The 27450-nt window shown below is 35.6% G+C and overlaps 2 protein-coding genes and 1 long non-coding RNA gene across 5 annotated transcripts; 2 read left to right on the top strand and 1 right to left on the bottom strand.

Annotated features, from left to right (window-relative positions):
- The first annotated feature begins 9153 nt into the window (after positions 1-9153).
- On the top strand, positions 9154-17483 carry LOC140803144 (uncharacterized). 3 transcript variants are annotated; one of them, XM_073158845.1, is made up of 5 exons: positions 9154-9303; positions 14880-15139; positions 15232-15289; positions 16010-16110; positions 17064-17483. In XM_073158845.1, exons 2-5 carry the CDS (start codon positions 14909-14911, stop codon positions 17304-17306), a joined length of 633 nt encoding a protein of 210 aa, XP_073014946.1. In that variant the 5' UTR covers positions 9154-9303; positions 14880-14908; the 3' UTR covers positions 17307-17483. The 3 variants fall into 3 exon arrangements, with proteins under 3 accessions (XP_073014946.1, XP_073014948.1, XP_073014947.1); XM_073158847.1 differs by having other exon boundaries at positions 9155-9303; positions 17070-17483; XM_073158846.1 differs by lacking the exon at positions 9154-9303 and adding an exon at positions 9467-9490.
- Positions 17484-19561: 2078 nt separating this feature from the next.
- Positions 19562-20165, top strand: LOC140803956 (uncharacterized). The gene is made up of 3 exons (XR_012111992.1): positions 19562-19628; positions 19711-19798; positions 19894-20165. It is a non-coding gene; the product is annotated as an uncharacterized lncRNA (long non-coding RNA).
- Positions 20166-22975: 2810 nt separating this feature from the next.
- On the bottom strand, positions 22976-25108 carry LOC140842935 (uncharacterized). Its single transcript, XM_073211140.1, has one exon. It carries the CDS (start codon positions 25106-25108, stop codon positions 22976-22978), a length of 2133 nt encoding a protein of 710 aa, XP_073067241.1.
- Positions 25109-27450: the final 2342 nt, after the last annotated feature.

The following is a 27450-nucleotide window of genomic DNA, read 5'->3' as shown; positions in this document are numbered from 1 at the left end:
AAGTGTTAAGTCGGGATCATTTCAAGATGAGTCGGCTGAAACAAAAATTGAGACTCCTGATCCTTATCTTAAGTCTTCAAGTCAACCCTTCACCTCGGGGATTGAAGAGGGAGAGATCAACCTTAGGCCTCATACTGACAAAGGCAAATCTAAGGTTGGTACTAACGAAGTTGTAATTTCTCCATTTCAGGTTTATCAACAGAACTGTGAGAAATTCAAAACAAGAGTTGGCATTAACCCAGCTACCAACAGGGTTGATGTTTCAGGAAAATATCATCGGGTATGGACGAAACATAATTCATATCCCAAGGAGGTCAAAGCTTGGTATGAATTCGGGGCTCTTGCCTCATTTTATACTACATCACACAGCTTTCCAGAAATTTCAAATCTACCAAAATGGATTCAGGAATCTGTTCAAGAAACTTGGGCGAATAATGATTATTTGTTCAGAGGAGATGTTTTGGAGCTATACTTTTTCAGTGCAGCCCCAAAACCAGCAGGGAAAGGTTCACACGAAGCCTTTCATTTCATCAAGTTAAGGAGGCCAGATACAAATATCCAGAAATTTATCAAGGACCCTCCGACAGAAGAAACACCTCTGGTTCCTTCAATAATTGAAGATGATATTTCAACCAGAAGAGCATGGGGTTTATGAGTTTGTCTCACTGAGATGGACAAAGTCAAGTTTCCATTTAAGTTTTATCAAAATTCTTTAAGTGGATCATTCTTATTAAACACCATGACAGGAAAAACAACAAGTTTTGCAGAAGAAATATTCGAGAAGAAGAGAAATCTTCTGTGGAACAGCAAGCTACCGGCAAGTAAAGAGACTCGCCGAAAGTTCTGCAATATGGCACATGTAGGAAGATGGTCAGAAAACATCTGTTCTGAATGCCAAAATCAGAAAGAGCCGGAATTCGGTAAAGGTTTCAAACCGAGATCTGATTGGAAACATTTTACCGAAGCAAGGACAAGTGGAGAAGGACCACACTCACATTTTCCTCGAGGATACAAAAAGCCAAAGATTCCTCGACAAAGCTAAAAGAGACATGTGATCATTCCACTAAGAAAATAAGGACCACCATGTGAAAATTCATGTGAGTGGAATAATAAGGACCACCAATAATGAGTGGTAAATGACACAAGGACCACTAATAATGAGTGGTAAAAGACGAAGGGACATTGGATACTTTATTTGAAACATGAATCCAATATAGTAAACAAGAAAACTGGACCCAAACTTTACACTATAAATTAGGGTAAATGGAACCAGTTAAACACACCAACAAGAAACCTAAAGAAATGTATTCCACATATCTGAAGGTTTTAAAAAGAAGAATCAATTATAAGAGAAAAGAGGCGGATGCTTTTAAATGGCTAGTCCAACATTTCCAGGAAAAAGGAGATTAGATTACCGCAGATCTCTTATGTACTCATCGTTACTGGTATCTCTGAGAAATAAAAGAAGATGATAAGTTAATTTCTAGATTAATAATCTAGAAAAAGACAGTTCAAGAAGGGACCACTCAACCACTACAAGGTCCCAAGGCAAGCTGTAAAGGTTTATGAAGATTTGAAATCCGAGTTTCAAATCTGAAGGAGCCTTCTATAAATAAAGAAGCAGAAGGAAGATGAAGACATCACTCAACCTCTTCGTTTTTCTTCAAAATCATTTGTAATTTTTTCTTTTCAAGTTTATGTGTGTAGTGAGTTCAGCTACTGTTAATAGCTAAATAAGTTTCTCCTCCTCTACAGGAGGTTACTATGTAATAAATAAATGTTAGTGTTTGAATAAAGAGATCTTTGCTCTTAGCACCTCTCATGTATTATTTTCAAAATTTTATCTTTTATTGTACACCCTAAGGTAGAAAACGAATTAGGGTTGTGCCAAGTACTGTTGAAGGAATCTGCATCAGTAACCATCGGTTGCGATCGCATGGTTGGGCTGTGAGGAGCAGTCTGTAAAATACGGTGGATATAACCCGGTGGTACTCCGGTCAAAGAGGTAAAAGATTTAATTTATTTTACGGAAGAATGATGGGCCATTATTTACAAATGAAAAAATTATTAATTAAAATAAAAAATATAAGGATAGATTTGGAAATTTGAAAGATACGGGGAGTTGAAACAAAGCTTTAGTAGGGGTAGAGAGTAAAGAAAATGTTGAGAATGAGAATAGGGATTTTTTGACGAATTTCCCTAAAAAAATGCAAGACATTATATTATAAATTAAGCAATAAATATTAAATACTAAAGAAAAACTAAATAACACCGTTTCAATAAAATATACAGTTGTTATTCATATAAGATTTGAGCTTATAACATCTTATATTATTTTCAAATAACTTTTGGCTATGCAAATAACTCCAACTCATTTTAACATTGATAAACTTTAAAATAAATAGCATTTTAAAAGTAAAAAATAATCAATTCGATTAGGGATATGAATAGGGATGACAACAAGATGGGGCGAGGACGGGTTTACTTCTCATCCCCGTCTCTGAATTTCATCTTGCCCCCATGTTCGCTCTGATCCCTAGTTTTTCGGGTTTGAGGATTCTAAAAACCTACGTATATCAAATCCTCATCCCCGTTCTTATCTCCGTCACAAAATATTAATTGGGTATGGCGAAGGTGGATTGCGGGAATCCCCGAACCCTTGTTAGGATCGAAGATTAATTTAGAGATAGTTGAAAATATAATCTCAATAATTTACAAATATTTCGGTTGGGTAAACAATATTGAAATGAAATTCTTGTCAATTGGGTTCTCAAAAGTCAACAGCTAGTGGAAATTCTGCGGAAATAGATTGATTGAAACTCTTTGAACAAAAATGGCCTAAACCAAAAATTAGTTGGGTTATCAAATAGAAATTAAATGCATGTAGACTGAGAAGTAAATTTGCACAAGTTTGTATCTAGATGTTTGGAAAATTCAATACTTCTACGTTACTTCTTCTTCTTTGTGAGAGGATGACACTAAAAGACTTTGATGGACAGTTTGAACTAACCCACTTCAACGGGACTTATTACTGCCTAACTAAAAGTCTTAGTAAACTTCAATCTTAATAAAATAAGCAGGAAGACTTCTTACTCTCAATTACAACGATTTCACTAAGAAATTCTAAGTACAAATTGATTCTGAATTGATCAAATTTTAACATATCCGCGTGTACTTGCTTTGATCAGTTTGGCTTACAGAAAACATTTTTCAAGAAATTCGGAGAATTCAAAGATTTGGAGATATTAAAAAGATTGTTTAAGTGATCTATTTATAGTCTTCATACGAAACAATCATTTTTAAATCATATATCTATTTCCAAATTCAGATTTCATTGTTGTCATGTCATCGTCCTTTCTGACAGATCGTATAATTTTTATATTGCGCATGAATTTTGACATTATGTTGGAAATCAGTGACGGTTATGACTAAAAAAATTATCTGGCTCTGATTTTTAAGTACTGTGTATGCTGATAATCTTCAAAGAATAGTTAGATTTGGGATGAATGGTCGATTGAAATAAACTGCTATCACATGAGCTTCATCAGTTGTCCTTTGATTAGTTTGACTATCAGTACCCTTTTTCGCATTCGAGTAATGTCCTAGCAGTTTGGCTCGGTAATCTGTTGGACTCTGATTGACCTAGAAACTTTTGCTCGTGTATATTTAGTTTTTTGCTTGAATTTAGTTTATTTATGATTTATAATTATTCATTGGATCAGCAGCCTTGTTAAATTATCAAAACTAAAATGTTCCAATAATTTTCCCATTTTTGGTGTTTTGAAAAAATTATGCCCTTGAATAAAAATATTGAATTCTATTGAATTGCAAAAAAATACAAGCATATCCTCTAAGCTCTATCTTCTATGATAATATTTTTGAGATCCATAATGCATGTCAATTGGCCTTTTAGAATGATAAGTTTGCTTCGGTTTTTCTTTATTATAAAACTGTCTGGAGGATTCAATAGACCTTTTTCCCCTCTTTTTTTGTCAATAATTTATGGTGCTTTCAAGTAGGCAAGAACAGTTGCTAACTGAGTGCTAACTCTGTCAATCTTCTCATTATAGTTAGCCTGGACTTCCTCAATCTTGATGCAAACTCGAAAATTGTTAGCTTGTATTTGCCTACCAGGATTAGTAGAGTATCCGCCTGAGCTTTCTTAATTTTCTCTAGTTGAGTAATATCAATCTTCTTTGTGGGAGGATCGCACTAAAATACTTTGATGAACAATTTGAAATCACCCACTTCAACAAGACTTATTACTGCCTAACTAAAGCTCTTAGTAAACTTCAATCTTAATAAAATGAGCAGCAAGACTTCTTACTCTCAATTACAAAGATTTTACTAAGAAATTCTAAGTGCAAATTAATCCTCAATTGATCAAATTTTAGCATATCCGAATGTACTTGCTTTGATCAGTTTGGCTTACAGAAAAAACATTTTAAAGAAATTCGGAGAATTCAAAGATTTGGAGATATTAAAAAGCTTGTTTAAATGATCTATTTATAGTCTTCATCTGAAACAATCATCTTTTTAAATCATATATCTATTTCAAAATATAGATGTCGTTGTTGTCATGTCATCGTCCTTTCTGACAGATCGTATAATTTTGGTATTGCGCATGAATTCTGACGTTCTATTGGAAATCAGTGACTATTAGTACTAAAAAATTTATCTGGCTATGATTCTTAAGTACTAGGTATACTAATAATCTTCAGAGAATATTTAGATTTGGGATGATTGGTCGATTGAAATGAGCTGCTAACAGATGAGCATCATTAGTTGTCCTGTGATTAGTTTGCCTATCAGTACCCTTTTTCGCATTCGAGTAATGTACTAACATTTTGGCTCGGTAATCTGTTGGACTCTGATTGAATTAGAAACTTTTTTGCTCGTGTATATTAAGTTTTCTACTTGAATTCAGTTTAGTTATGATATATAATTATCCATTGGATTAGCAGCCTTGTTAAGTGATCAAAACTAAAATGTTCCAACAATTTTCCTATTTTTGGTGTTTTGAAAAAATTATGCCATTGAATAAAAATATTGAATTCATTGATAGAAGAAAACTTACATATTTAATTGCAAAAAAAATACAAAACATGTCCTCTAAGCACTATCTTCTATGATAATATTTTTGAGATCCATATTGCATATCAATTGGCCTTTTCTTCCCCCTCTTTTTTGTCAATACTATATGGTGCCTTCAAGTAGGCAAGAACAGTTGCTAACTTTGTCAATCTTCTCATTATAGTTAGCCTGGACTTCCTCAATCTTGATGCAAATTTGAAAATTGTTAGCTTGTATTTGCCTACCAGGATCAGTAGCAGTAGCTGCCTGAGCTTTCTTTATTTTCTCTAGTCGAGTAAATATATCAATCATTCATTTTGATAAGTCTGACACCTCCTTGAACGTCTTGTCCTTGAATGATTCTAAAGCTTTTTCAGTACTTGAGTTACTAGTTTTTAGAACTCTGATAGAAGTAGAAATAGTTGTGAGGCTCGAATGAATTTTGTCCAATGTGTTTTCATCATATAGATCCATAATAGGAGAATAAGGCTCTATCCTTAGAGGTTCTTTAGATATAGCAAGTGTCAAATCAGGCGCCTGACTGCTTGAAGGATTTGTCTGTTCAATCATCAGTAAACCCGAGTCACTCTGACTATCAAATGATTCGATATGCGCTTCTTCAACCTGACTTAATGGCTCTGCATTACATATTGCTATTTCAACTACTTTTTACTCAATGGATTGAAAGAAAGAAAACTTATTCTCAGCAATCGATTTGGTGAAGATGCCAACTGCTCGTTGTTGAGATGTATTCCAACCGGATGTTTTCCTTTAACACATGATAAATGACTATGAATATCAATATTCTTAGTTTGAGAGAGCAAAACTAAATTGTATGTCATATCAATAGCACTTGTGTTATCGCAGAAGATTGGTGACTTCAGTTGTTGAATCCACAACTATTAGGCACAACAGCTAGATATTCAGCTTCTACAGTTGAAATGAGAATTGATGTTTGCTTTTTTCTGAACTAAGAAATCAGTCGGTCTCCAAGAAAATAACATGATCAACTGGTGCTCTTCCTGTCAAGCTTACAACCTACATAGTATGTATTAGAATATCCAACTAGATTGAACGATGAGTCCTTAGCATACTATTATCCAACATTTTGTGTTCATTTAAAATATTTAAGAATTTCCTTGATAGTTAAATAATGAAATTGTTTCAGATCAGACTAAAAACGAGCACATGTATAAACTGCAAACATGATATCAGGTCGATTGATAGTTAGGTAAAACAGATAATCTATTAAACCGCGATGCAATGTACCCCGAGTGATATTCCCCATTCGTTTTTATCAAGCTAAAAATAAAAGATTGGAAAAAGGAAAAAAAAGATTAAGAAATAATTGGTGAGTTAGAACTCGGGCCACTTTATAACATTTAAGAATTATAATTCTTTAGTATCGGACTTAGGTAATAAAACATTTGGGTCAAAAAATTCTACTGGACAAAATTTACATACATGTCCCTCGTTGAGAAAGATTTATATTACGGCATATTCATAATTTTATTTTTCCTTATTATCAATATTTACCAAATAATAATGTATTATATATCTATACTTATATATTAAGTCACAAACTTTAAATGGTATTATCAAAGTATACCACAATAAAATTATTAAAAAATAAAATTTCTCAACTACTGTGGGGACCCGGACACTAATCATGTTCTTAATCATCATTGAGACTAATTAAAATAATTATAATAAATAGGGTCTAAATTTTATTTTTATTTTTTTAAAATAATGCGGAACGTAGTGACATAAAACATATATACATCTCAGTATATAAAAGTATTAGTCCTGTACCACATACATTTATTCAACTAAGGTTTAACATCTAATGTCAAGTGTCCAAACCCTATCTCTAATCCAAGTCCGGAGCCTCCACTCTAATCACGATCTCTCCTCATCTCCTGGACCGTGAACCTGTCTCACCTGTTGTCAAGTACACATACAAACAAGACAACAGCCGGATAATTCCGGTGAGAATATAATCCCAGTGTAAATCAACGAAACAGTCAATCATATGATAAACATAAAAGCATTGACAGATAACAACAATTATATATCAAAAGCTGAAACATAATCAATATCAAACTGTCGACAATGTTCGTGACTCCACGACTCAGACTAGACTCAATCCTAGCCTAGGGATCCCGGTTTCCAGACATTGGCATTCCATATCAACCAACAGTAATAGAAAAGACTCCAGTTCTATCCACGTCGATATAGCATCGATCACCAGTAATAGAAGAAGCTCTGATTCTATCCACAGCGGTATAGTATCGATCACCAGTAATAGAAGAAAACTCCGATTATATCCACATCGATATAACATCGATCATCAGTAATAGAAGAAGTTATAATTCTATCCACATCGATACGGTACCGATCATCAGCAATAGAAGGAGCTACAATTCTATCCACATCGATAGCCAATTATCCGGTGACAGACTATGACACTACCGCCAATACACTATCTCATGACATCGTGTAATGTGCCCGTGGCGATCCCACCACTAACAGGCACTTCTGTCATAAGATTACTCTTCTAATACCTGCTATCTATAAATCAAGAGAACAAGTACATCAATCACATTAATGCAAATATCAATGCAATAAAGTAAAGTATGTGATTTAGGGAAACTCAAGTCTAAACCGACTCAAGTCGATCTCCTAATACACATTGACTTATATCTTTCGTTTGTAGTCACGGTCTGAAGCAATTTCAGTTCTGAACTCAAGACTGTCTTTGTAAATCTGAAAGGACATACCGGGAATACTAATATCAATATTCCATTCTCAATTCAATACTGAATCTGGTTAATTTGGATTTAATTCAAAATCAACGGTATAACGGTACAATCTCAATATCCCCGTCAATACAACATCACCAGATAACAGTTACAATCCATAATCAATATCCAATATAATCTATAATCCAGTTCCAATTCAAATCTGTCCAGTATAAATCAATATACCCTAAAAATTCATAACAATTCCATAATCAGTCCGTTTCTTAATCTGACTTCTATTCTATGATGTCTAAATGTCAAGAACATCATATATGAACTCCATTCAATTCTGACAACATCATAATTTCAAGACATGTCAAAACTTAACAAAACTTACGTCCAGTTGTAGCCTGCGTTGATAGGAACATATTACTGAAGCCAGATTCAAAATCAGACGGACGGATTTTTCACTCTTTTCTCGAAACCTTTTCTCGATTTCTGGCGTAAAACTCTGAAGGAAACGAATTGTTCAACCTATATATATATATTGCATGTAATTGATACGTGTCTCCCTCAAATTTCATCCAAAGCTTCTCGCGCATATGCACGCACTGTTTTCGCGCATATGCGCGAGACCATTGTCTCGGCGCGTGCTTGCACATCGCCTCGCTCATATGAACACGTAATACGTGCTAACAAGAATCCATATCAATTAAATGTTACAATCAATTGAATTAATAATGTATAAGTGTTTTTAATTGTTGATTGAAAATGCACTCTATTTCGAATTAGGTCAACTATAAATTAACTAGCTCAATAAGTGGTTTAAACTAAAATTCGAAAGTTTATGCAACTTGAAAATTTTTGAAAGCATGTTTAATAATTTAATTCGAGCTTTTATAATGAGCCGTGTTCGTGATAAAAATAAACCCGTGATCGTAAAAAAAAGTTATATATATATATATATATATATATATATATATATATATATATATATATATATATACATACAGTTTTGATATGTTGCACACTTACCGTGCACACTTATGTAAGCACGGTTGATGTGTCACTCACCCATTAGATGCACAATTTTTCTATATTTCATCACATCTAATGGGTGAATGACACCTCATCGGTACTCACATAGGTGTGTACGGTAGGTGTACATGGCAAAACTATATATATACATATATATATATAACATTTAAACTGTATAAAGATATATTTAAAATTAAATGAAAGATTTCATATATATTGACTCTATTTTAAAGAATTTAAGGAATTTAAATTTTTATTTTTTAAAAAAAAATCCTTTGGTGTCGCAGCAAGATTGTCCTTTGATTTACCGCCTGTTGTCTTGTCTGTCTTTATTTCTTTCCCAATGAGAAAACACACGAAAATTGTTCCACCTTCCTTGGCAGTGATGGATACTAATATATAAATGCCGTCCTTGTACCTCCCCTTTCACTTCTTTCTTGGAGCAAACCGGGTTAGTTTCTTCATATTCTTATACATATCTCTTTCAATGATAAATAAATTCTTGTTGGTCAAGAGTTGTGATTTCTTATTGTTTCTTTGCTTGTGGGTTTCGTTGATCGACAATTTCTCTGGTTCATGCTTTACTTTTTAGTTTCACAAGTGATTCTTGTTGAGCGTCTGCAATGTGTATTTCTATGGTTAACGTCTATCATTTTTACCTTTTCTCATCTGATGTTAGGGTACACAAATCGGTTTTCATGTTATTTCTTAGATATTTTATGTTCGGTGAGTTAATTAATACTCTGGTAGCTTACGCTGTAATTTAGATTTTAAAGAAATTCGAAGTTGTGATTTCTGTTCTTTCTCTTAGGTAATATCTTTGCGATTTACGGTTTTGTTTTCTTGAGAGATGATCTTTTTTTAAATGAAGAAGAAAAAATAAAGAACAGTAGGAAAGATGGTAAGTCTTGATTGTTGGGCCACTATTTCTGATGAATTGATGTGAATATGCGCGCATAGCACAAAGATTGCTCGTGGCTATAGCGCATAGCGAATAGTGTAACGAGGACTATTTGAAAATAAAGCGCCACAAGTATATAAATATATAATACATAGCATATGCTAACTTCAATTGTTCATGCTTAAATAATAAATATATAAGTTGAAAGTAACAAAACCTCAATTCTAAAACTAGAAAAACATAATCTAAAATTCATCTTTATCTTCTTCATCAAGATCGAGATCATCTTCTTCATTTGAAATTGCATAGCGCTCGGCATCATTCTCTTATTCACTTTCTTCATCAAAGTCAAATTCGTTCTCTTCATCTACAAGATTAAATGTAGTAGATGTTCCTATTGACCTTTTCCGTCTATACTTAGATGTGGCCACCTTCGAGCTTCCTATAGGTGTAGATGTACCTATTTGCCGACGACGATGTGAGATAAGTCCGGCGGCCGACAACCCAACATCTAGCAACCCACGAGCAACAAAAGAGGAGAAACCATGGAGAATGGTAGGGTTTACGCAAGGGTTGATTGAGAGAAATGGAGAAGATTGAATTTGAATAGGATAAAAAGCGTTGATTTCATATATTATTGGGCCTAAAAATTGTGCAAAATGGCCCTAAAAAAATTCTCCATTATTTTAAAAAAATGTCCTACAACTTTTCTTTCCTATATCTACGCTATCGCGTTGATAGCGACGATAGCGCTCGCTATCTCGAAGTGTAGTGTGCGTAGCGCCCTGTAGCCATGGGGCTTCGCTTCGTTACGGGCAATAGTGAGCGCTATGTTCCTCGCTATTGACAACTATGTCTAGACCCCTCTAGAACATTTTATGAGAATTTATACATGTTAGTAGTCATCACAACTAGTACAATCATTTAATCAGTAAATTTTAAATTCACTAAATAAATGATTATGAACTCATTATAACCCTGATCTACGATCCGAAAGCCCCGATATATCACGGATATAAGTCTTTTTCATATAATGATAATGAAAAATAAAAATTTTGAAAACAAAATTTTCACTTACCATATTGGGCAACTGGCAGTTTAGTGAACACTTTCACCAAAACAGGCAGTTCCACTCTCCTTCCTTAATTAGCAATTAACCTAACTTCCATTTCTTCCATCCTATGGAATCAATTTATAAACTCTTTTATGTGTGTCCTGTTTGATCTCCATTAAACTATTGTTGTCAAATTCAACTTCTCGCACTTTGACTTTCTCAATGAGAACACAGAGGCTGATACTTGTGTGACCCTTAATGGTTCAGGAATACAACTAGCCGTGGGTTCACATTTCCATGTGATTCAGAATAACATTTATTCTTATTCGGGCTTATCCTAATTGGTATCATTCTTTTCATCAACTCCTTGATCAAGAATGTCATAACTCATTTTTTATTGCACCCATTGGACCACGGTAAGATCGTCTAGTAGCATTGCCCCGTAATCCCCTAGGTATTACTGATACTGTCTACAAGAACCTTAAGTCATGGTTAGTGTACACTTCAGCCCCTTCAACTAACATATCTCCATCGAATCTGCAATAATTGGTATATCAAGAGTTGCATATGAATTCCACAACGATGTGATTTATCTTTGAGTACTAATAGTGGCACGGTATGTGCAACTAGGAAAACACTTTCCCTAAAGCACATTTCTTGCTATGACCAGAGACTCCTTGCACTATTAACTCATCAGATCACATAGGATATCTTCACCTGTAGGCAAACGGTGAATCCCCGACTACAATGCATTTGCTCCTACGTATTTCGAAACTAAGCCCAACTTCGCCACCTGATGACCTTCAATGGAGTCGGACCAACGTGCATGTTAATATGTATAGCCCCGACATTGTCCCGGGTCAAATGATTAATGGTGTACAACTATAACCTCGGACTATTCCACTCAATAAATGAGAACAACTTGGATAGTCCGTGGGAGGGTTGTTCAGTGCATCATCATATGGCCACCCATTGTGTAAATGGACATCTCCATGCCCTTGCCAATGAAATATGTCGTTTACATCACATATGCTAGTCTCGAGCTCGAGCGACCTTTATCCTTGTTTTAAGCGGCTGATTCGACTAGGAACCTGTTAAAATATACGGTACACTTTATAATGAGTTTCATGATCTTATATTGAGAGGCAGACCTCATGATACCTATTGTATATTCAATGATTTTATCTATGGAACTTACATGAGTATACAGAAAAAGTATAATTGTATAATTGAATAAAATCGGAAAATATTATTAAAATAAAGATTATTTTACATTAGAGTCAATAAAAGCCCAAGCTACAAGTTGGCTTGTTGGGCACCTACTCTAACAGACTTAGTGACACACATGAATGAAATTACAGACTTTGTGTCTGTGGTTTAAGTTGGAGATGGTCACTGCAGAAGTGAGGGGAGCCATGTTAGTGAGCATAGATTGTTCAAGGTTTGTCGTGAGTTTGGAAGTTCTGAGGTCCTGTTTCTCTTTTCATAATCTTGATGGCAGGGTCTACGAATGTTCAACTGTACAAACAATATTTGATTCAGAAAGAGATGTTTCAGCAAGGAAAGTGTGGCATTATTATACAATGCAAATTTGGAAAGATTCTACTGGACAGTTAAAAAATAATAACCAAAATTCAGCATGCATCGTCGGGCTCCGAGAGTAACACACGCCTTTCCATTAAGGACACATTTATAAAGGACTCTGATGAAAATGAAAATGCTAGGCTGTTGATCGAGCAAAACTTGCACAGTAAAATCCCCAATAAAAATATGATTTTGTATGCTCAAAATTAATCGCAAGTGCACGATGTCAAGTAATAATATAGTGTACAAGAGTACGAATATCGTTCCACTGAAGACTGTGTTTAACAATTATTATTTTCAGTTATTTAACATTTAGCAACGAAAATTGAGTTGTGTGATTATTCCTACTATACTCAAATAAATATGCAATTAAAATGATTCAACAAGTAATGAATGAGAATTTAATCTAAAATGTTGAGTTAAAATTCAATGAGAAATGGATTTGTTGGGAATCTCGGTTCACCTACCCCTCGTTTATTAATTAATTCGTTCGATCGTGATCTACGCTTCTGACAAGATTTCCTAGTCTATTGAACCTACTCTCTCGAGCTATGCCAAACTAATTTTACTCAATGAAGTAATTAAATGTCTTTAATTATTTATCAAGAGCAAATCGCATTTCGATCTATGAAATCCCCTAGTTTTCGACCCTAAGGACTATGACTATCGGCACGTATCCAATTTCATATATCTATGTAAATTGTAGATCCGCGAATTATACTACTCGTTCCTATCACAAGTTATTCTCTCGAACTCACTCGCAATATAAAGACGTTGTTAAAGTTAGTTACGCTCTAACAACACGATAAAACAGTAGTAAAATCAAGAATAATGCACAATCGAAATATAAATTAATTCAAATCAAGGTTCGGGGTAGGATCCCCTTAATCCCAACAAATATTAAAGTTTAACTACTAAAGTTCATAATTGAAAATCAACAAAACAAAGTTCAAATGATAAAACTAAATAAGAAATACTAGAGTTGACGAAAAACGCGAAGAACGACGCCCGGAAAGCTTCAAATCTTCAATCCAAGCGCAAAGTGCTCTCCAAACTTGCGGCGGCTCAAGAACAACGTCTGAATGTGTCTGTATGCCCCCAAAAAGTCGTCCCAAAATCCTTCCATATCAGCCACCCTCTCAAAATAAGGTAAAGAATCGGCTGCAAAAATCTTGCCAAAATTAGGTGGCGCTCGGGCGGTAAAGAATTACCGCTCGAGCGCCACACTCTCTGTAGAGTGCCTGGGGAATGCGACTTCTGGCGCTCGGGCGGTAGAAAAGTACCGCTCGAGCGCCAACCTCTCTGTAAATTCTTCCTTGTAGATCATTCCTCGCGCTCGGGCGGTAGAATTTCACCGCCCGAGCGCCACATCTTCTGTCTGTCTCTTCAGCAACTCGCCTCTCGCGCCCGAGCGGTAGAAAATTACCGCTCGGGCGCCTACCTTTCTGTACACAACATCTTGTTGGCTTTAGCACTCGGCCCCGAGTTCCGTTTTTCCGACCGTTTTTCCTGCAAATTCATCACCCGGCAGTGAGACATGATAATATGCAAATGTTTACTCTAAATGAACAAAATGTAAACGAAATCTATGCATGCACAATGCAAACACACAAACTAATGCAATAAAATACGTATAAATCACACACATCAGCTGTCCAAAGGTTCAGAAACATAATTTAATCATCCCTTGTCTATGAAGCATGCAGCTTTGATAAGTTGTTGAGTGGGTTGAGCAATATTAATAGAAGGAAGAAATGAACCAAGGACGTTCCTATTCTGGACCTGGGATCCAAGTGGCTAGATAAGAAGGACCAACTCTTCTATCAGACGATGGTGGTCTGAAGGAATGCCAGTCGTGAAGGTGAATGCTGATGAAAGATGGGAATTTGTCGATTCTGGAAACTTTGCGCACAGATTAGGCAGTGTCTAAAACGACGAAAGGACGAGCATTAGTATGCTCCAACTGGCAGATCTTGGATAAAGATTGGATGCAAGGGTCTTAGTGTTTACTCTAGAAATGACAGAGGTCCAATGGTTTAATGATAGGTATAAATTTCTGCAATAATTTATTTTTTAAGGAAATTGTGGAAAAACCTATCTTTCGTTCACAGGTTATGGTTTGCTTAGTATCAATGAAAAAGCTTCAATGAAGGGTGGAGGATATAAATTAGTTATTTATTAATTATTAATATCTAGCATTTTTTTAGTTTACCAAAAGAAATTTTCTGTAATTTATCAAAATCTAGGATAGACTTTTAGATAAAACTCATGGCACGAAAGTTCGAGTTTCTTTGTGTGCTAAATACCTTCAGATTTGTTTCAAATTGTAGGCAATATTTTTTCATCATAATAAATGATTTTATGACTTTATGACATGTTTTTGTTTAGTGATTTTTTTACTATTGAGTTATATATTTTTAAGATTTGAGTCAATCTTACAAATGTGATATCAATTGCCTAATATTTGGTGTGGCGCTGGTGATTTCAGGGGATTCAAGCACTTGCGAAACCTCTAAAATGAGCAGTCAGGATGGGGTTTTGAGGCACACACAGAGTCAATTGAGGATGCCAGGGTTAGATGTCGATCTTAATGCGGTGCCTCCATCTGAAAACCAGGGGGAAGGGACTTCAACTCACACTATGTCACAGGACAGGCAAGAAGGAACTAGTATGCTGGATGCACCAATTGATCTTGAGGCATATGATGATGATGATGTCATTATATCTTCCCCGAGAGCATTTGCAGAAGTACGATAAATGTTATTTTGGCTCTATGTCTGCTCTTTAATTGTTATCTCAATCAGTAAAACAACATTGATCTCTATTTTTTTTTTTCTCAGGCAAAATACAATTCTAGAAAGAATCGTGGGCTTCCAGTTGTTGTTGATGTCGACGCTGGTAAATTACATGTATCCTGTAGCCTTTGCTTTCAACTGCAGCATGGTGCTTATTTTACCAATGAGTGTGTGCTATTGGGAGCAGTTAGAAATTTAACTTTAAAATCGTAACCATGATACTATAAACAGATGACATTATTCAAGAAAAAACATATATACAGCATGACATATCTTAAACAGATTAAGAGGTGGGTCATTTTTCAAAATTTATTGCTATTGGGATGAAAACCAAGTAGTTCCAAGTGTTTTTATTTCTTTATAATAATATTCTTTATTTTTTTTATTATTTTCATCGTGTACAAAAAAATGTAAAGTGCATTCAGCCATTTTGTAAAGTGGGTCATGCTCTTGAATTTATGTATATATTTGTTGGTTTTCTATTTTCTTTGTTGAATTTAAATTTTCTTGGAAAGTTACTGCGGAATAACATTAACTTAAGTCATTCATTTTAGCTACATGATGATCCAAATAACTTCTATCCAGGGGTCAGGTTTAACTATTTATGTTATTTCGCTGAAAATGTCAAACTTGCTATTGTCCACTAGCTTCTAGGAAGCCCATGGCTGGTAATTGTGATGAATATGTAAATTTGATGAACTTATTTATTACACTTTTTTTTATTAATCAGTGCTAGTTGAAGTGAATTGTTTTTTTTTTTATTGCTTTTTTTGTTTCCCAACCAATTTTACTTTCTAAGAATTCTAATCCATATTTGTTACAGAAGAAAGGTCACCTCAAAGCAACCAGACAAGTTGCCTCTCAAACCAAACAAATGCAAATTCTGGCATTTACGTAAATCTAGAAGACAGTAGCAATCTCACGGTAACAAATTGTCTCTTTTGAATGCTGGTCGCGTACAATCTTCGTATACTTCTAGTGAAAAGTATAATATGCTTTTGAAAAATATAATATAATATGCTTTTACTCTTGTATTTATGGTGCCTACATACGCGCATATGTTCCAATTTACTTTGGTTGTGAATCTTGTGATTGATATCTTTTTCAGTTACTTTGCTGTCTGGCGACCTTTTCTTTTCATTTACACATATCAAGATTGCGTAGTTTGATCAAGGGTACACACGAGTCGAGTGGAGTACCGTGCTACTTGAGCTCGACTCGATGCTTGGGTTCGAACTCGATCAAGTAAGCAATTTCATGCTCGAGCTCGAGTCGTGTACATGTCGAGATACTCGAGCATGTGCTTGAATAGCTCGAAAGTCTTCCTAGCATATTTATTGACAAAAAAGTTTAGGATTTTATATTATAGGTATATATTGAAAACAGTATCCCTTAAATTTTGTATCTTCTAAATAAAAAAAATATGTAGTCACTCGAGTAGCTCGACTCGCAATAAAAAACTAAACTTTGAACTCGGCTTGATTAAAGACTCGAGTTACTCAAACGGGAGTCTAGCTTGGCTAATTTGCACTGCTAGTTTGATCTCTACTTTGGATCTGAACTGAGACGAACTTATTTTAAAAGTCGTGACTGCACCTGTTTTTTGGGTTTAGAATCATGATAGAGGACCGAGTATCTGTATTCTTCTTTTGTCTCCGTGGTTTCATATTGTTCAGAAGTTCCTACTTGGGTCCTTTCGTTTCTGCATTATTTACCATCAGAGGTTTTGCTTTACAGATCTTATCTATTGGGCTTGCTCGTTTTTTGATATATTGAACATTGGTCTCTTTCGGGTTTATTAACATGCATGCATGTGTAAGTCAGGCAGTTTAGTTGTTGAAGTCAGTATTAGATTCACTAGTCATGTGGTTTACAAGTTTCAGCCAAAACGGGGGCGGAGTAGGACATTGCCCCCGCCACCACCCAAGGAACCTATATTCAACTGCCCTATTTGCATGGGTCCATTTGTCGAGGAGATGTCGACAAAGTGTGGTCACATTTTCTGCAAGGTGTGCATCAGAAATGCCATAGCTGCTCAGAACAAATGCCCGACGTGTAGGGGGAAAATCACTTTGAAAAACATATTCAGGATTTATCTTCCTTCCACAAACAGTTCTTGAATTCTCTCCAAATTCAAGAATCTTCATATCATTGTAAAGTGACAAAACATAGATTTTGGGAAGGTTCTAATTTTTTTGGAGGGTGTTTGGTCATTTTGGAGAAGTACAAACATTCGTTGGCTCTGACTGTCAGCAAAGCATGTTGTGTTGAATTATCATCCAAGAATTAATTTTTTAGTCTTAGTTGGTACTATTTCTTTTATTGGTGCAGCAGTTAAACGAAACAATTTTCGAGTATCTTCAGTTTTCACTTAAAAACCGAGTTTATGGTAGCATTTGCAGGAGTTTATTTTAAGTGTTTTCAATTTTTTATTTAATAAAATGTTTGAAATTGTACTAGAAGCTTGTAAAAAATTTAAAACAAATTTTTGCAAACATTACATGTGTTTTTAGTCTCAAATTTTGCTTATGTTTTTTTTTTTAAAATTTATCCAAATCGTGAAGTTGGTCTAATGTTTATTCTGATATTTGGTAAATAAACAAAAGTTTTTTTTATAAATTCTTATCATTGATATTTTATTTCTAATTCAAAATTACTCTTTAATATTATATACTATCACACTCTATCTTTTTACGAACATTCCAATAAATGTGTTTTTAGTATTTTTTTTAAAAAAAGTTAGTATTAGAATAATCTATTTACTAGACAATTTGTCTTAGTTTTTATTTCACATTTGTTTTCAAATACAATCTTCTATTTTTTCTCACTTATTCTCAATCAATAAATTTATTCTTTGATTTAGAAACTTAAAACAACCTAAATTATTAAATGATTAATATATCTTTCATTTTTTAAAACTGAATACATTTAACTCGTGTGTTAAAAAAGCTCACATTTATTCCATTTTTAAGTGGTTTTATACATGATTTTTAAAAATTTAAAATATAGGTTTTAAATACAATTAATTTTATATACTTTTTTTTCTCTTTTCTATATTTTTAGAGGGACGTTTTATCAACGTGACTAATTTTAAATGCATAATTAGGTCTATTTAAAAATTCGGTCCGGTGTAATACTGGGTTTTTATTAAAACTAATTTAAATTTTAAATTTTTTTTCAAAAATACTTTAAAAAAAAAACATGTATCAAAAGTACCTCAATCCGCTGATGAGAAGCGCGGACGCTGCCTACGTGGAGCAGTAAGCGCGGACGCTGCTCCACGTAGGAGCGTCCGCGCTTCTCATCAGCGGACGCTCCTACGTGGAGCAGCCCCCTCTCTCTCATGCCACGTGGCCCTTATTGATTCGTCCAATCAATAATGTAAGTCGATTCTTATCTTCTTCTCGTCCTCTTCTTTCCTCTATTTATCTTTTTCAGTGGTGCTCTCGTTTATCATTTCCTACCTGCAATATTTTTTGAAGTTGAGAAGATCTACAGCATTTTGCAAAAATGGCAGATAATAGAAATCCAGAAGATCTTAGTGTCCTATATTTACAGGCGACCCATATGTCATCAAGAGTATCTTCGTTAACCGTTGATGATATTGTCAAAGTGAAAAGGTCAGACAATTTGATTTGGAAGTTATATACCGATAATTACTTACACAGGCGTGTATTGTCATATTTAAATCATATGGGTTTTTATGGAGTTTTAGAATGTGGCTCGCAAGTTATTGATAATCATTTGATTACTGCGCTTGTTGAACGTTGGAGACGTGAGACACACATGTTTCACTTTATATGTGTTGAAGCAACAGTTACACTACAAGATGTTTCAATAATTTGGGGTCTGACAATTGATGGTGAAGCAGTAACCGGAGTAGACGTGTCGCATAAAGTGGAGGAATGGCAACACATATGTTTGGATATGTTGGGATTTGTGCCAGAATCAAAATATTTGAAAGGTGGTCATCTGTCTATGACAACACTACATGATCATTGTATATCTAACCTTGTCAATGATGAAACTTCAGAGGTAGATGTTGTGAAATTTACTCGTTGTGTTGCGTTAATGATTATTGGAGGAATAATGTTCCCTGATTATCAAGGAGGGTCAGCTAGACTAATTTTTTTGCAACTGTTACGAGATCTTGATAACGTGAAGTCTTATAGTTGGGGTAGTGCAGTTTTAGCGTTTCTATATCGTGAGTTGTGTAACGCGACACGTGTAGAGAAGTCTACAATGGCTGGACCTTTATATATCCTGCAGGTATCATTAATGTGATGTGATTATTTAACACGATATTTTGTTTAAATTTTTTAATTTTTTTTTTATTATTACACGCAGATATGGGCATGGAGCAGGATTAAATGTGGGTTAACATTAGTTGTACCTCCCGTTGATCCAGATGCTTTAATTCCAGTTTCTCCATATGGTGCACGGTAAAATTTAAAAATTGTTTTTGTGAATATCATATTTATCTTGTATATTTTCTTGATATATAAATTTTTTTTGTAACTGTAGGTGGACGTATGGGTTTAGTTACACACATTCGCCAACACATTCTGTAAGAATTATAAGGGATTCGCTAGATCGTATGAATAATAATGAGGTATTATAAAATTTTAATACGTAATAGTGAATAGCCGAGTACTATTATGTTTTTATTCATCAAATTAATATTCAATTTTAATAATTTTTTTGCAGTTTAATTGGAGCGTATACCAGAAAAATGACATAGATGTGAAGACCATTATTGATTCATACGACAACAAAATATGGCGGTGTGTTTGTCCCCTTATTTGCTTTGACATCGTGGAGATGCATCGTCCTAATCGGGTAATGCGACAATTTCGAAGGCGGCAATCAATTCCAGGGTCTGCCGTCGACAATGACGATATGCATAATATCACGAGAATAGGACATCGCAACACCAACTGGAGAGATTATCATAGGAATTCAATTGAGTTGTGGAATAATAGGCTGAGATATTTTTGTAAAGGGGTGCGACACGGTCGAACGACGCAAACTGATGAAGATTACTTTGAATAGTACAATCGAATAACTGTGCGCTCGATCTCACCTGCAGTTACTGCCGTTGGTTTTCAACCACAACCGTACAATACTTTTGTTGGAGAATTTAATTTTCAACAAAATTTTAGTACGCCTTCTCCGTTTTCGCATCAGTCTTCATTTGGAGGGAGAAGTGACATGATTGGGCAACCAAGTGGGTTTGCAGGAGGCTCTACGATTTTTACGTCAGGTGAAATGAATATTGCAGGAACCTCTAATACTCAGCATGATTTTTTCGGTGATTCAGGGTATGGTGACTTTCGTCCGTTTGGTCAGACAGATTTTCAGACTCCTTATTGGTCGAACACACAAAGTTTCACGAATTTGCTTAACGTCGGACATCAGCATGTTGTGAATGATACTCGACTGCAGAGGAATGTTATATCCCCTATCACTTATCCAGAGTATTCAAACGAAAGAATTCCTGAAAATATAGGATTGCGTAGAGGGACGAGAAGACGCAATCCACCTGACTGTGGAACAGGGAGCCATTTGTATCATTTTAATTATGACGATGATTCTGCTCATTAATTGTGACTATAAAATTTCAGTTGTTGTACATTTTGCGTTGTTGCACCGTGTGAATGTTATGATTTCGTAAGTATAGTGTTATTTAAAGCATTGTAGATTATTTTATTTCATCAGTATCAGATTAATAAAAGTGCAGGAAACAAAACACAAGTAAACAAAACTGAAATAAAACATATAAACAAACACGTTCCAATTCCTTTTACATCTTACACACCTGAAATGAAGAAAATACACAATCGAAAAATAAGATGAAAAAACATAATTGACTTCCATATCCTCGACTTTGTTGTTCTTCTTTTCAACCTGTTGATCTGCGTTAAGTAAATTGTAATTAAAGCACGATAAAATACAGTACATTCAATCTATCCAATGTACAGTAAAAGATAGAGAAGAACAAAAGATCACATACCTCACTCATCCTCGTCATTATCTGGTGGTGGCACTCCCGATGCATTCCCCTGTGGCTGATAGTCATACTGAAAATTGAACGGAGAAATGAACGGAGGAGGTGGAGGAATGGTCCCTGGGTCAACACCTCTATGGGCCATCATTGTATGCATCATGGACTCCAAATATGATATATGTTCATTGTGGTTCAAGTTAACTCGTTCCTGGTGTGCCATGAAGGCAAGAGTTTCATCTACTTTCTCGTTTAGGGACCGTCTGTGGGGTTGTTGGCGACGCGGGACGGCGGTGCTCGATCCACCTGTATCGCCCTCATCCGTCCTAAATTCTAAACGTCGTTTAGCATACTTACGCTGCCAGTCCTGGATACAAATGGGCTTCATTGGTTGCAGCCACTCTTCATCATCACGGAACACAACGCCTGCCATTGCACACAACTTTGATATGAGACATGGAAAGAAAAGACCGATATGTCTGTTATTAACGCTTATCAAAATTTGAGAATTGATAAGCTTTCCCACATTGATTGGGTAACCCTGAGATATAGCATATAGCACCACGGCTCGCTCTTTTTGAACTTCACTTTTGTGTGACACCGGCATCATTCTCCTTGCCAAAAACAAATACCAAAGAGCATTATCGGCCTTCAGATATTTTTCATCAAAACAACTCGGTGATCCCCCTACTGGTTTCCAGATCGCCCCTGGATGACATAGGGTGTCGATTATCACAGGATAATCGGGGTTAGCAACCAAAGTCTGGAAGGTGGAATCGTCGACCTCGGGCGTTTCTAAAAAAGCATTGATTATCTCAGAATCAAATGACACAAGTTTACCCCGAACAAAAGCTTTGTCATCCGTCCTCTCACCCGCATTTGCGTAAAATTCTCGCACGATCGAGACCACCGCGGCTCTCGGTTGAGCTCCAAATTTTTCCCAGCTGCGCCTATCCAAATCCACAAGAGGCCCAACGTATCGATCCTCCCTTTGTCTACGAAATCCCCGCTCGGTAATCGGGTTTCTATTGATTTTGGCATGTTCATACCGAGCCTGCGCCGCATCACTAACAAATCGAGTTCTATCAAACGAAGAAGAAGACCCGAGATTACCTTTCACCTTCTTGGGAGCCATTGTTTGATAATTAGATGAGGATAATTGAGTGATATTTGGAGAGTTGTAGGAATTTTGGTAAGGAGATAAGGAAAAGGGGTGGAGGGAAGAGATTTGAGAGAGATTTGGATAGTTGAAAGGGTATGAGATAAAGAGATAGGGAAAGGAGTGGAGGAAATATAAAGGAGAGGGAAAGAGAAAGGGGAGGCAGCAATGCCTGCGCTCGAGCGGTATATTGTTACCGCTCGAGCGCAGGCTGTGCGCTGGAATTATTTCCAGCGCACGTAACGCGCCCGAGCGGTACCTTGTTACCGCTCGGGCGCGAGGGGATCTGGAAAATTTCCAGATCCCCTCACGCTCGGGCGGTAACAAGTTACCGCTCGAGCGCGACCTGTGCGCTGGAATTCTTTCCAGCGCACGCAACGCGCCCGAGCGGTAACGAATTACCGCTCGGGCGCGAGGGGCTCTGGAAATTTTCCAGAGCCCCTCGCGCTCGGGCGGTAATTCGTTACCGCTCGGACGTCGGCCGTGCACTTGAAGTCTTTCGATTTGCGCTGGGATTTTTTAAATTATTTAAATTTAATTTTAATCGTGAACATAACGTAAAAACAAATAAAACATTAAATTTCTCATTTATCATATCAACGATTATTATAATATCAGAAAATAATTCATCCATGATGTCTCTGTCTAGAAACATTTGTGTCCATCTCATTTCGCAATCGAGTTGTTCTATCTCTACCAACTCTTCTTCTTTCACGTCTAACAGGATTGTGTTGCAACTCGAAAGGTGGAGGATCCCAGTAACGCTCATATGCAAGAGGTTGAAATCTGCCTTCGTAAGTCGCTAAGTACTCAGATATGTTATACCATGGTTGCACTAGTGTCGTGGGATCCAACGAGTGCCACTTCGCGGTACAAATAGCATGAGAACATGGTATGCCAAAAATCGTCCATTTACCACACGAACAATCACTCGTTGCTAACTTCACCACCTGCATATGTTGGCCACGACTTGGTCTTCCTACAGTTGCAACAGAAGCAGTTTGATCACGTACATCATATTTGGCAACACGATGTTCACTAGCTTTTCTCGCCCAATTGTCATACTTACGAAATGCATAATCTGACCACATCTGATTTTCCTGAACCATTCGAGCACCTCTAGTCACACGTTCAATAAAATATTGTACGCACCTCTGAAGTGTCAAGTGTACTATGGCAGATATAGGAAGTCTACGAGCACCCTTCAACACACTATTTAAACACTCCGACATATTGGTTGTCATCACCCCACGACGCCAACCACCATCATGTGCCAAACTCCATTTTTCTTTCTCAATTCCAGCCAAATATCGGTGCGCCAAAATATTTTTTTGTTTGATTGCCTCCATTATTGATTCAAACTTACAGATTTGATTCTGTGTGCCTGCCGCCCAGCATAAATCTTTCAGATGCACGTCTTTAAATTTAGCGTTGAAGTTTGAACACACGTGTCTCAAACAAAACCGATGCACACCGTGTGGAGGTTGAAAATAGGGTAGATCTGCAGTTGCACGCACGATTCCCTTATGTCTATCAGAAATAAGACACACGTCATTTTGACCACGAACAACATGTCTTCCGAGATTCTCCAAGAACCATTTCCAAGAATCTGTTGTTTCTTCATCCACAACAGTAAATGCTAGCGGTAGAACCTGATTGTTCGCATCCAGAGTGACACCGATCAACATTTTGTGCTTGTATTTGGAATACAAGTGTGTACCATCAACACTAATTATTTTCCGACAATGCCGAAACCCATCAACACACGGCCTAAATGCCCAGAAAACATAGTTCAGTGTCTTACTCATTTCGTTGTTGCCTCTGAGATGCTTCCACTCCACAACTGTTCCCGGATTGTATTTGGACAAAGCACACATATATTTCGGTAGTAATTGAACCGAGCTCTCCCATGTACCGTAAGCAATTTCCATAGCACGTTTCAAACTTCGCCATGCCTTCAGGTACGAGATTTGATAACCATATTTATCTTTCACATTTTCAATGATGTACTTAATCTCGTACGAAGGATCACAACGAACAACTCCCAATAGCGTATGTGCCACCATCTCACTACTCAAGTTCTTATGGTCTATACCAACAGACGTAGATATACATGTGTGAGGCCCGCCATATTTTGTTATTTTCCAATAACCTGTCTTGGCCTTGAATGAAGCCCGCAGTCCCCATCGACAAATGACCGTAGAAGAATTATTTTTACAACGTAACTTCAACAAACTGCGTGTGCTATCCTCGACACGGTACTCACGCCTGACAACTCTGACAGAATAATCCTTCACAGATGCAATAAGATCATTCTTATCTTTAAATAACATGTTGACGCGTAATTCACCTCTATCCGGATTGTAATAGCTTGATTGCTCTCCACAAGGAACATCGATAGAATCAGGATGCTCTTCCCCAAAAAATTTATTGAAAAATGATGGTATTTCAGAAGTGTTTGACAAAAAAAGTACGGTCTGCCTCTGCAATGTGTCACGTGGTGATTGTCGACATGATGTCCCCTCATCAGGATTCGTAAAAATATTCACTTCATCATCAACATTCGCATCGTCTTCTTCAGACTCGCTGTATGATATATCGGGTTCGGAATCAGTCCTCCAAATATAATCATTATTGGCCTCATCCGGACAACGAGCACTCGTATCTAATGTTGGATTCGGCCAATATGGAACATTATTTTGTTCCGACGAGACATTTATAAATTGATCCCAAGGCCCACTTACATCATCGAAACTCATATTACCGAGTCCTTCAGTAACCTGTGGAACATAAGATTCTTACTCCTGGAAACCACCATATGTAGATGTACCGGGTTGGTTATAAAAACCTGAATCGGATGCATGTGGAACGTAAGATTCAGGATCATCAAATCCAACATTATGCTCAATTGAATTTGCTTCCACGTACAGATGCAACACATGCATGTTGTCACATTGCATTATGAACTGTAAAGCATCGTCATCAACGAGATTGACTTCAATTTTATGCCAAGATGCTCTCTCCATGAATGAATACTTGGTTGACATCTTCAAAACAAAATTCGCTGGATCGATTGCTAACATTTTATGCACAACTTCAACTAAATCCATCAAATTAATGGATCGTGATACTCGTATCGGTCTAACAAATGGAATGCTATATTCAATCGATTCATTATCGCTAACTACATGACCACCAAAATATAAGAGTACGTCGATGTTAGACATTTTTCACTGAGATTGGAGAAAAATTCAAAGAGAAGTGAGGGAAAATTTGTGAGAATTGTTATCTGATTCAATCGAAAATTTTTCAATTATATAAGACTCGTTTCTTTATTATTGGTCTTCACGTGAAATTTTCAGAGTCTTGTTTTCTCAACTTTCACGTGAAATTTTCAGAGTCTTGTTTTCTCAACTTTCACGTGAATTGTTCAGGAATCGTTCGTACATTATGTTCGTTCGTACATAATCAGACGAAACGATGGGTGTAGAAAAATCGATAAAATTGTAAACAAAAAAAAAATATATAAAATAGCAGCGTCCGCGCTTACGAAGCGCGGACGCTGCTACACGTAGGCAGCGTCCGCTCTTCTCATCAGCGGATTGAGGTACTTTTGATACATATTTTTTTTTTAAAGTATTTTTGAAAAAAAATTTAAAATTTAAATTATTTTTAATAAAAACCCGATATGTTAAGATATTTCTATATTAAGGTAATATATTTAATCTTGTTATTTATATTTTTTTTTAAATCTTTCTAAAAAAAATTAAAATTTTGGAAAACTAATATGCTAATAATTATATAAAAAAACTAACTTTTATAACATTAGATATCCTAACTTCGATATTGTGTTGGATTATATTTTAATAACTAAATTCTGTTTTGAAAAACAATTATATGAAGATTTGAAGGATTAAATTATTTAAATTATTTTTATATTATAAGATATAATTTTCCAATTTTAGTTTATTTGAATGTCACTCAATTAGAATTTAGAACGAAACCCAACTGATTTTAATTTGTCCACTTTATCAATGTAAATATCAGTGTTTCAAAATCGGGCCGGACCGACTAATTCGACCTAGAACCTCATTGGTCTGATCTAAACACTATCAAAAATCGTTTTCGCGGTCAAACCAGTTAAAAAATCGGTTGAACCGACTATGTACAAAAAAATCTGTTTAACCGGTTTTTCGATTTTTTTTAAACTTGAAAAAATAAAAAAAAATTAATTTTAAATTTATTATTTTTATATATATTATTATTATTTGGAACTTGTACTTCGTAAAAAATATTATTTTAGTAATACTAGAGTTTATTTAATTTATTGTTTTGTTTTTTAAAAAATAAATAGCTATAATTGATATTTTGAATATATGTATATAATTACTTAATTTTTAAATGTTTTAAATATATATTTTTTTGTCTATTATATACAATTTTTAAGTTTTAAAATTTAAAATATACTATTCATTATATTATATTAATATATATTATAACAGTATTTTTGTCTGATTTTTCAGTTAAACCGGTTGGATCGATTAGACTATTTTTTAAAATAAACTGAGTCGATCATCGATTTGATTATGAAAGCATAAATAGCAACCAATTAACACAAAAGATATAACCTATAATCGCATTACCAATAAAGATAACATAAATAAACTAATTAATATCATAAATAAAGGGAAGAAATAGAATAGTAGCACAAAAAATGAGATTATTGATAACCATAAATTCAGAAATTAAATTAAAGCAATAAACCGTGTATTTCAAACTCGCAATACCTCAATTATATATCACATAATCGTGCAACCGTTTGGATTCTCATCACTGAAGTAGCCACCATGGTATGGTGCCGGATAATAGCTCGGCCCTGGCAGACCGTAGTTGTGGTCTGGCGGAGGGAGGGCAAGCCGTTGTGGCGGACCTGGAAGACTGTGATGGTTATAATGATCTAGCAACGGCTGTGGCCTCGCCGGAAACATATGATGAGTGTAGCCTCCATTGTAACCACCGCCTGCATGATAATTCTGATGATAGCCATAATTACTGTCACTGTTATCATAATAGTAATTGGGATGATGATCAAAGTTCATTC

The sequence above is a fragment of the Primulina eburnea genome, chromosome 10 (assembly GCF_022965805.1).
Source record: "Primulina eburnea isolate SZY01 chromosome 10, ASM2296580v1, whole genome shotgun sequence".
Taxonomy (NCBI): Eukaryota; Viridiplantae; Streptophyta; class Magnoliopsida; order Lamiales; family Gesneriaceae; genus Primulina; species Primulina eburnea.
Note: the sequence above shows the minus strand (reverse complement) of the source record. Positions and strands in the feature narration are given on the sequence as shown.